The following is a 12,167-nucleotide window of genomic DNA, read 5'->3' on the forward strand; positions in this document are numbered from 1 at the left end:
ACTTTTCATACTTAATTTTCACACATGACAAGAAAATCTTATTAACATTTTTGAAACGCTTGATTTATGATGTTACGTTAGTTTTAATTTGTTGTAAACGGAATATATATATTTTAAAATTATGAAAAAATAAAGTAAATAAAAATAAGGAAAAAAAATACTTTTCTAAAAACAACTGTATGTATAAAAAAACTAAAGTGAATCAATTTTGAAAAAAATATCGATGTATTATTTTTCATCTCAACAAAAAAAAAATCAAAGTAGATTAATAAAAAAAATTAAAAAAATTTCAAAAAAAAAAAATTACATAAAATATTAAAAATAATGATGGTACAGGCAAATTTTATTAAAACAAAATAATAAACAATATTATTATATTGTTGTTGCACTTTTTAATTTTAATTTTTCTTTTTTTCAATTCCACTTTCTTTTTTTCTCCCATCTGTGTTTTTATTTTTTTTATTACTATTTAGGTTTATTACACAAATATAAAACACAGCTTTATTTTTTTGAATTTTCTGTTTATATATCTTTAAAATAAAAAATGCTTGTACTTATGCTCATTTTCTTTTTAAATTAAAATACAGCGATTATATAATTTTTTATTCTTGTTTTTATTATTTTTCTATTTTTGTATATTTTTTTAATACCTTTGGTGGATGATATTTTGAGGTAAGTGATAAAAAAAAATTTTTAATGATTAAAATGTTCAGATTATAAGCGGACCACTGTCCATATTGATCACATTACATTCGTATGCGTTTCTTTTAAAAAATAAGTTTGTGTTATGCAATCATATAAGTTTGTGTTATTCATCATGGATGCTACAAACAAAAAGTGCTTTAGAGTAATTTTTCTGGTTTAAACTAGTTAACGTTCAGATTAAAGCAAAGAGAACAAAGTTGAAATTTTTATGATTTTGTCGAGTAGAAAAAAACAAAACTGCAACTTTTTACAAACTTTTTGGAGGCTGGCAATGTATTAACCAATGGCAATTACAGTTTCAGTTTTTTTTTTGTTGCAGTTTCAGTTTTGTTTCTGTTTTCCCGTTTAGTGGAAAACCGACATAAAGTTATTCAAATGTTTGACAATCGTAATTCATCTATTTTCTGCAGAAAGGGGAAATTTTAATAAAAATGAATAGCAAGCGTTGGAATTTTCAGTAGTTTATTAAGAAAAATATCTGGATGACCGAGCTTCGCTCGGTTATTCGCCAATAGATGTCAGCAAGAGTCATATTTTTCACTTTAGACTACTCAAACGCCTCCTTTTTGTTATGTTATAATTTGCATTGTATTTTATTAACTACGTTATACACCAATAGATGTCTGATGAATTTTTCATGAAAAGACGGATAAAACGACATTTCTGATAAATGAAACCTAGCTAGATCGACTTATCGCCCCAAAAAACCCCTACATACTCATTTTCATGAAAATCGTTGGAGCCATTTCCAAGATCGTTGATATATATATATATATATATATATATATATATATATATATATATACAAGAATTGCTCGTTTAAATATATAAGATGAAAAGAGAAGAGAATACGGAAGAGAAAGCTCACAGCATATGAATCTGCCGAAGATATTACTACTTCATTATCTGGTCGGAAAACATTCAGAGTGACAATATGTCCAGTAATTATAGACAGGCTTATGGTTGAACTTCAAAAGAGACGAGAATTGTACATCAATTTTTACAATAAAAGTTGTTTGTAAGCCATTCGATCAATTTCAATACTAAACGTTCTAATTTAACTAATATTGCTCATGATGGAGAACTGCCCCGAAGAACCAATGCGATTTCACAGGTTTTAAGAAGAAAAGAATTTCAAATTAAAGAACTAAAGTAGAAAAAAAGAAAAAACTAAAGATCTTTATTGATATTCATCAAAACGCAAAAAATTGTTCTTAGAAAACTGCACTGACCGGGTTTCTTAGTTAAATAAAAAATAATTACCAATGTAAATTTTTATCATGTTTATTTACAATAAAAAAAATGTCCTGATAATTCTAATATAAAAGTAATTGATTTCAGTCTCAAATGAACTTAAATTAAAAAAGAAAACACAAGTAATTAAACCTACAGCTAAAACTAAAAAATCTCAATTATTTTGTTGAATTAATTGTTGCTGGTAACAATGGTGCAATATTCGATAAAATATCTTGTTGAGTGCCCAAAGTTTTCGTACTAAAATTTGATGTTACACTAATAACAGCATTTGGTATTGCTATTGGTACTGTGTTATTATTTTGAAGTACCACCAGTGAAGCATTTGATTGATTATTAGCTGGAGCTGCAAATGTGCCAAAATTTATTGGTGCTATGCCTGTGATTGCTTTACCACTTATGTTGGTTTGGATCGGTGTTGGAATATTGGATAAGTCAATAACACTTCCATTATGATGTTGTCGGAAGAACGATAAATCTACTTCCTCGTCACTATAAAATTATAAACAAAAATAAATGTTTACGAAAAAAAAGTTAAGGTACGATATGATTTTACCTGTCCGATGAATCTTCTTCACTAGATGTAGCATTAGTTAAAATTCCTACTTCATAAACCACAGCCCGAATAACGTATCTAAAAAGAAAAATTACTTTAAATTTCATCAAATAAAAATTCCATTTGTTTAAACTTACAAATCTTGTGCTCCCGTACTATTCGTCAGATTACCAGAATCTTGTTCATCAAAATCTTCGCCGTTATTTTCAGGTACCATTGGTAATCCATAAAATAAATTAATAGTGCATCCGCCAATCAGGGCAATAAATAAATATTTCTAAAATTAAAAATTATTAAAAATATTAATTATTTTATATTTAGAAAATTAATCACTTAAAACATTTAAAATAAATGTTAAATTGTGTTTAATAATAACTAATTCGAAGAGGCTGAGTAAGTCACAAAAAAGTGACGAATCGTTACGAATTAGTTAAAAATAAACGAGTAATTATTTTGGTAAATAAATTTTTTTATAACAATTAAAATTCGATCCATACTTGTAGTAATCCCATAATGATTGTTGTTGATTCTTGTTACTATTTGAAAATTGATTTTCTGACTGATAAAAAATTCGTAACACTTGGAGGTTTTAAACAGAAAACGTTTGTACTAATAAATTTCACCTTGTTCATCTATTATATACTCGATCTTTACATTGACATTGTAATTAGAATTATATATTAAAATAATTAACACCTTTTTAATTAATTATACTAATTTTTAAATCTTTAGATAGACTTGTGGAAATTATTTTTAGCATAAAATTTTTTTTTAAAGACGGAATAAATAAATCCGCACCATACTCATGTTGGAAAGAGATAAAATTTATTTCTTGTATACTTTTCGGTATAATTTTGGACATTGAATTTAATATGAATTCTTTCACCTTTTGTGTAGTTAATTATCATAATTAGTTTGGCTCAGGTCATATTTCGATGTTTATTTAACTGATATTGAATTTTGATAAACATTAAATTAATCGGAAGTATTCGAGATGTTTTTAAGAAAGAGAAAACATAAAATATGATAAAGTTTATATAATGTGGTATAATTAAATGAAAATATCAGACTTAAATAGAAATCAGAACGTTTAAAAGACCATAAAATTTACCGAGTTAATGCACATTTTTTAAATACATTTGTAAATCCTTTTCAATACATTATTAACAATATTCTCGGTGATTGAGTTCGAACTTCGACAAACAAAGTCAAGATGCATTTGAGAGCTTCAATGAAAAAGAAACAACTGTGCAGGATATATTTTAAGCTCAGAAAGCATCGCAAAAAAACAAGTTCAAAAACTAAACTTGCAATTACAGAGACATTTAGAGCTTAAACAATCGTTTCAACAACTTAGACTAAAGCAGTTATAAAAAATCAGCCTAGGATTAGTAGACTAACAACGGGTAGGGGGTTGTAAAATAAAAAAATTTGCTTGATAAATGTATACATTTATAAAAAAAAACTATTGCCAGGTAATATAACACTCAAACTATCAGCAAAGCTAAGCCAGATTCTATTATATTTTTTTTCCGTTGTCAATCTAAATAAAATACTTCGAATTCTATCTTCCATGGAAGAAAATCGCCTTACATACTTTAGAGTCTCAGTTATCATTAGCAAGGATGTGATAAAAAGCCTGTTGTTTACAAAATTTTTGAGCATAGTTTGGAAGTCTTAACCGTATCACCCTGTAGTAATTGTTTTATTATGTATTTAATGACTCGAATTCCGCGTATTTGAGTATACTAAATCCAAATATAAATATTTGTTGCAAATATATTTTGAAGGTAAGGAACAATTTGAAAAATTATTATATCTAGGTTTGTTCTAGGAATTGCAATTAAGTGGATCTTCTATCAAAAAACACTTCTAAGACCTAATAAAATTATTTACATATTTATAAAATTATGATTAGAAATGTGCTAATTAAAAAAATTGCATTACTCATATCTATACTACGCGTTATATGTTTTATTTTTTTTCCGACTGCGCCAGAAGGAGGGTTATGTTTTTCGAATATATGCAAGTGTTATTACTATTACATTACATGTGATGAGTACACTTATAATTGCTGAGATTTTAATTAAATTGAGTATGTAGGTATCCGCATATTTTAATGAAATCCAGTGTCTTTAGCCTAAACATCTTGATGGATTTTATTTAGCTTGAGAGGTGTCCTGATTCGTCTTAATTGTAAGAGTGACACTGACTATATCAAAATTCTAAAAATTAAAATGGCCGATTTTTGGAGCCATATTATAATATGTCCTCAAAAATTTGCTCCCCTCAAAATCTATCGGATAGGATATCATTGAATAGGAATTAATTAAAAAAATCGATTGACGCGCGTTTGGTCTCTAAAACGTTACAAAGGATCATACATACATACATCTAGGCTGAAAATGAAATTTGACGAAATAGATGTTAAATGGGATATCATTGAACAGGTATTTGAAAATCGTAACTGAAACTGCGACTGCTTTAAATAAAAACTAAACAGAAAAAACCAAGTCCAGTAGTTAACTGCGGCCTTAACAATCGGGATCCAATAAAATCAAGAGCGACTCAATTTGTTTGAATAATGAGCCCCGACGGTTAAAGTAACTACTGTATGTAAACTACTGAATTTGTTTTATCTTTTCAATTTTTATTTAACGCAGTCAAGTTTTTTGATTTTTTAAATTAATTTTGTTTAAACTATTTTTATTATTAGTTCTTATTAAACATTATCCATTCTTATATTATAAATGCAGGTTTATATTTTGTTCAACTTTTCACGCATAAATCACTAATATACATATATTGATGAAAATTTTCAAGGAAAGAAAGAGCTCGTATCAACTACAAATCGAAATTTTCTGACTTGTATGGGAATATATTATAGCAATATATGTAATCATTATTACATGGATGATAAGATAGTTGCCGCAGTGTATTAAATATTGGCTCTCATTTGACGTCATGCGGCAAAAATTATATTTTCCATTATCGAAATATTAAATATTACAATTAACATACCCAACTAAAATCAAGCTCCAATAATTCGAACGATTAAAAAATAATACAAAATGGAACTAAATTCCTATTGACTGCTTTTGGGCTCCAATCAATACGTGTTGAATCAGATGTTATAGCTGTCTACAGTCTCGGGCCATTTTTCACAAGTGGTGTTCTTTTGAGAGTATGGGTAAACGCCTAGAAATTTTTCATAATTCCTTCTCTGAGTCTCTTTGAATTTCCATAGTTAACTTCTCTAACAAATTGTCCGTTTCTACTAAAAGTATATCATCTCCAAAAATTTAAGGTACACGCTAAACCAAGTATAATATTCGAAAATGTTAGGGGGATTAAGGTGCTTTAGGTCTTCCGAACAGAACTCCTTTAGTACGGTCAATGTAGACAACCAAAAATTTTTTAACACATTTTTTAACAAGTGTTGTTTCTTGCTCAAAACATTTTGAACTTTTGTGACACTACTCTCTCCTCTTGGGAGGCAAGTGTCCTTGTGCACTCCCTCGTACGTATGAATATCGAAAAATTTCGCTTCACAACAGCTCAAATAATCAGTCGTAGAATGTTGAACTTTTGGATTTAGGACTTTTGAATATACCATCTAGCTGTGTATTTGTGACCTGCCATTAAGACTTAAACCGTATTATCGAACAAGCAAAACAAATATATGTAAGCCTATAGTATCCGATCTACGAGATGGCAATGAAATTATATGAATTTCAATCCATTCAGTAGTTTCTGAGAAACTCTTTAACAGACATTGATATATACTTACAAACATACATACATACGTACTTCTCATCAACTTTTGTATTTTGTCCAGAAGCCCCAGTAGACTTAGAATAACATATGTAAATATTATTAGCTCATGACTTAAAGAGCGTTGTTTAAAGGACGGTGAATATTATTTTCGCCCGGAGCTAAATAGCAAAATGCATAGTTTTTCAGTAAATAGCAAAAAATCACGGAAAATTGTATACTTTTACATAATTACCCTTTTCCTGCACATATAATATAAAATTGTTATTCTACAGGCCAAAAGCTACATCTTGGCATAGATTTAACATGAATCAATTTGGCATTCCTACATTTTTTACTTCTGAAAATCAGCGAAATTTCGTCTGCTTGGGTAGAGTATATCCCTGAATCCATTTTACTAAATGATAAGTATACAAGGAAGTTATGAAAAACACCATCTCATAAAAAAGTGTTGTAAAACAATTAAAATTAATGCATAACACATTATTTAAAGTAGAAAATGCAAACTAAAAATAATATATTATTAGCATAGAAAATGTTTATCGTTATTATTAATCGTTTACTTAATATTGATAATAAACTTTATCAAATAAGTATATGAAACAGATAAAAATTTATACCCAAACATATTATTTTATTTTTAATGTTTTAACAATAAAATTATAGTTAAAATTAGTATTCATTTGAAGTGCATATTCTAAAATATTATATTTCAATTTATTTGAATATACACGTAATTAATTTCAATGTAATTAATAAATGTGTGAAGTGATCGCATTGTTCAGTAATTAAATAATTGTTATACATCAATATTAAAGTGTAGTGTTATCAAAAAATGATTTGATTGGAAGTTTTAAAAATAAAAATATACAGAGTCTTATGATGGATGCTGTTCCAAGTATTCGACCACTTGGATTAATTTGTGGTGTATTAAGTATAGTGTGTATTTTCAATATTTTTATAATTCAGAAATCTAAAAAATAAGAAATAGTCAATCGTATAACAATTAACAGATTTAATTGTTTATGATCTCGCAATACAAAAACAAATTATTATAAGGAGGTCCTTTCGCTTAGGGGATGTAAATTGTGCTTTTTTTTTAAAATTAACATTGACGGAGAAAGGACCTTCTTAATTCAATAAATTAAGTATTTGACTTCTTAAAAATTAAAGTATAGCAAGAAAATATTATCTTAAATCAAAGTATTTACTTGCTGCTTTTAGAACAAATTTTCCTGCTAGTACTTTTTTTTCAGTTTATTGTTTATTCCTCAATAAATTTCACGGTAACATATATATTTTTGTGCAAAAACTGAAACCTGAATATTTCGAAAAACTAATTTTCAGTTTTTTTTCACTCCATCTAATCGATAACTGGTAGTGTATTCTTGAAAAGTTGGTAGGGTGTTACTTTCTCATTAGACTCTTAACAAATGTTAAACATTTTTGAACATTTTTTTCACAAAAATTTACATGCTAAGGTATGATTGAAATTTCACTATACGATAGATAAAGACTTAAACTATTATTAAAAAAATTAATTTTCCTTGTAATCTAACATTTTTTGATTACATGGAAGTCTAAAGGACCCTCTTAAGAAAACAAAAATTTTAAGATTTAAAAATTCATAATCTAATATTGAAGAAAACTTTAGTTTTGGGAAAATCGAAATGTGGGGTATTTTTGTAATAAGACGAATCGTTTAAGAAATAATATTAAAGAAAATTACTTCTAAATGGATAGTATGGTGCCTATAATATACAAAAAAAATTACCCAACGTATTTGTACTTTTGATGTCAATATATTGTTTGTGTTAAATGAATTAGATCGGGAACACTTTTATGCTTGAAACTTATTTTTTAATATGATGAATTTTGCGACTTCAGGTGTACATTCAAAGATAATGAAAAGTAATTAAGTACATTAAAAATTATATTACTTACAAATAAAAGACTTCAAGACTACGAATTAATGCTTTTAAGTACTTTTATTGGAATCACCTCACAAATTCAGGCTTTGATAAATATCGACGTAACAATCCAGTTAATGGTGAATAAACGGTGGACTTTCGCGATGGAAAACTATCTGGATCTTGAATCGGCTTATCCAGAATCGATCAACTTAAAAATCAACTGCAAATGAATCGATCTTAAAAATTGTACAAATTGAAAAAAAAAAAAAAAGAAATATCAATTTTACCCTATATTTTGAAGATAGAGACAATAAAGAATCGATACTAGATATCGATTTTTTAGATTTAGTGGATTGATCACCTCTACCAAAAATTCTATGAAATAATGACTAAGCAATAGATCACTTATCACTCCTCGTTTTGGTTTTACCATTTACTGGATTGTTATATCAAAGTCTATATGTTGTACGGTGATTCTATATTAATTCTTAAGCCTTTTGATTATAATATAATCTTCATTATACTTCATTATATTTTTCATTACCTTCTCTCATATTAGGTATAGCTCACAGAACCATTAACATACAATTAATTATATTAACTCTCTACAATTAATTTAATTCATATAGAAATTGATAAAAAATCCAAGCACCTTGTAAACGGTTTTTACATTTTTCTATGCTCAAAACCGATTTAATTTACGAAAAATTCCAAGCAAAAGGGTTGCTTTTTTGTATTTTTTTTAAATACAAAACTTGGACCTTAAACCATTACAAAAACTAGCCTGACTTCTAAAGGAGTTTTTTAAAAATTTGAACTTGTTATCGGATAACGCATGCATATACGTGTACACTTCATTATCTTTAATATTATCATGTTATCAATCAATCATTGTTAATAACATCCGGTTAAATAACAATATTTATTTATCATTTATTTTGTAGGTACAATCGATTATATGGATCGCTTTATCAACAATCTTATTATTAATTTCATACTGTGTGATACCAATTCATTTAAATGATGATTCAAAACCGTTTCAAGTATCAAATCCATATTTATATTTTTTATTTACGAGATACTTAAGAGGTAACCTTAACAAAATATTTATACTTTAAGGAGGGTAATTAATTATTTAATTATACGTCTATGTATGTATTGATATTCATTTTTTAAATACCTAGCTAGTGTTATCAGTTAATAAATAATTATTTAAATTGTTCCTATATACAGGATGAATTAAAATAATAGTCCGTTCATTCAAAAAATTCATATGAACATGAATCCGAAAACAGTCCCTTTCAAAGCCACAGCCAACATAAAGTCCTCTTATTTGCTGTGTTAAAGATTTTGGCTAAAGGGAATTTTCAAATTATAAAGGGGACTGTAATCGAAAAAAAAAATATTTCTAAGCTTTTTACTCTTTACTTTTTCAGACGAAGATTGTGATGATACAGTATTAACATTACCAAATCAACCGGAAATTACGTACTTAGTCCAACCGAACATATTTAGAATATGGCTATGGTTTTATTTTGGTTTAAGTATAGCATGGTTTATACTATCATGTTTCCTTATAAAAAGTATGATTTAGAAATATTTTATAACTTCTTTAAATTTTTGTTTTGTATCAGATATTGAAATTAATTTTGACTTTTTTTAGTTACAGCAAGAAAACAATTACCATGTTTGAATTCAGTCGTTTTTATTTGGTTCATAACCGTCATTGAGATATGTGGTATGGATTGTGCTTTATCAATTGTGTTTGGAATGGATATCGCCAATTTGCAAGTAAATAATTGATTTTTTTAAGCAATTGACACAACAGACATGGTATAATATATCAAGCGCAGATCCAGAAAATTTTTTGGATGAAGCATTGTGAACTTATCTATCGCATAAGATATTAATACCAGATCACAGAAACTGCTCACCCAACCGTCAAAATAACTTAAGTCTGCTGAGACTAATTTTGGCTAAAAACTTATTTGCAGGCGAGTTTCTCGTGTACAAACTTTAACATAATCAATATTAGTAAAAAAATATTGTTATGCAATAGTTTGTAAACGAGAAAACCGCCTGGCAAAAAATTTTTAATGTATTGAACAGTCTTGCCTAGAATTCAAAAGAATGGCAGACTGTGAAAGGTTGTTTTCTTTATTTTACAAACAATTGTTAATTTTCAACTATGCATTAATTTGTTATGCTAGTTATTTTATACATTTTCTGTTGCTTGTGACTGCATTTATGTCCTCTATCATTGACAGAATGTACAAAATTGATTATTTTTTCTGTCACTAACTGACAGTCTATTTATAAGACATGTTTTTTTTCAGAGTAACTATGCCGGAGACTTTAAATTTGACGCCATAGTTGCAGGTGTAACAATGTTTTGTATATTTTCAAGAGGTGTTTTTATATGGGTTATCAATTTGAGTTTAGCAATTGGATTATTTTACTCAACATTAACAATGCCACATGCGAAAAAAAATCACACGGTAAATTTATAGAAAGAAACATGAAAATTTAGAAATTTGGATAATTTATCTTTTTTAGTTAATGGATACATCCGATGACGATCATACAAGTTATTCGAGTAAATTTGGGACAACTTCATTTCGAAATCATCCCAGTCAATGGCAGCCACCAATAGATGCATTCACATATTCAAAGTAAATAATTAACAAAATTGTTTAAGTACAATTATTCATAAACAGGTTAGAGCAGAAGAAGTTTGCAATTTTGAAATCGATCGACCCACCTTAAACTACTTAAAAATTATTTTAAAAATCAACTTATAAGTATCGATAAAATAATTATAAGTTTTATTTTTAAGCAAATTAAGCTAATTTGGGCACCGACATTCATGCAGTAGTCCGGCTTTCAAAGTGTAACTGTGATGCTAGGGTACTCACCTTTTCATTGTGACTGAATGGTGGATAGAAAAAAACGTGCTAAGCGGAAATTATCGTTTATGATGATTCTGAACAATTTCCTCAAAGTGCAGCTTGTTTATCATTTACCTCATTTTAGTGAAACTTGTTTATCCGAGTAAATTATAATATCTCCTGGTGGTCTGTCCATCAATTTCTAATAATATATCTTTTTATTTTCTAGCAACACTTTAAAACCACCAGATACACCAATAAACCGTATGCGGGTCGAAATGCACGCATCACATCCTGGATGGACATTACGGCGGGATAATTCTACGTCCAATCATAAAAACGTAAATGGTATTGATAATAATTCATCATTATCATTTAATAATAACTCATATAGACCAGATTCGGACATACATATTCCTTCACGTAATTCAGATGTAAATATTCCATCGCCAGATTATTCACCGGTCCTGCAACGTGTTCCATCATTCAATATGACACGTCGAAATTCCACCCAACAGAGATATGTTGGATTTGAAAGGAATATCAACAATCCCAATATGCCTTTTTATTAATCAACACACTTAATTGTTTTGTAAGTGAAACTTTAATATCAAGTTGAGGCATTATTATTTAAATTACAAAACATTCACTTACTTGAGATAAAGTTTAAATCCAGATACTTTGAGATTACAATTATTTACGAATTTTACATTAAAATTATGGGACTTTAATGGTAAGAAAGACTCTATCTAGCTGTAGCAAAATGGAACATATATATATTATAGCAGTCGTAGATATATAATATTTAACGGAAATATTGTTTGTAATATTGTTGCATACCATACATACATACAGGGTGAGTCATTTTAATCTATAATGGCTAATAGCTCGCTTTGTAGTTAACCAATTAAAAAATAACTTGCTGAATACAAAAGTTGCTGAGTTTGATGGGGGACATCATGTTCTGGTGTCTTATTTGAGCTAGTTCTTCAAAATTTCCGAAAAAAGTGTGTGTACCAGAGTGTGTTGTCTTCATTTAAAAAAAGTTATTTTTTCAAAGGTATTGTATGTAAGTAC

The 12,167-nt window shown here is 27.8% G+C and overlaps 2 protein-coding genes across 2 annotated transcripts; one reads left to right on the top strand and one right to left on the bottom strand.

The window, feature by feature from the left end:
- Positions 1-2,015: 2,015 nt before the first annotated feature.
- On the bottom strand, positions 2,016-3,149 carry LOC123295484. Its single transcript, XM_044876859.1, has 4 exons — positions 3,013-3,149; positions 2,653-2,792; positions 2,516-2,593; positions 2,016-2,451 (listed from the first exon to the last, which is right to left on the bottom strand). Exons 1-4 carry the CDS (start codon positions 3,025-3,027, stop codon positions 2,118-2,120), a joined length of 567 nt encoding a protein of 188 aa, XP_044732794.1. The 5' UTR covers positions 3,028-3,149; the 3' UTR covers positions 2,016-2,117.
- A 3,889-nt stretch (positions 3,150-7,038) lies between these two features.
- Positions 7,039-11,844, top strand: LOC123295475. The gene is made up of 7 exons (XM_044876850.1): positions 7,039-7,228; positions 9,147-9,291; positions 9,639-9,785; positions 9,866-9,993; positions 10,539-10,700; positions 10,759-10,874; positions 11,320-11,844. Exons 1-7 carry the CDS (start codon positions 7,169-7,171, stop codon positions 11,660-11,662), a joined length of 1,101 nt encoding a protein of 366 aa, XP_044732785.1. The 5' UTR covers positions 7,039-7,168; the 3' UTR covers positions 11,663-11,844.
- The last annotated feature ends 323 nt before the right edge of the window (positions 11,845-12,167 follow it).

This window comes from Chrysoperla carnea, chromosome 3 (assembly GCF_905475395.1).
Source record: "Chrysoperla carnea chromosome 3, inChrCarn1.1, whole genome shotgun sequence".
NCBI lineage: Eukaryota > Metazoa > Arthropoda > Insecta > Neuroptera > Chrysopidae > Chrysoperla > Chrysoperla carnea.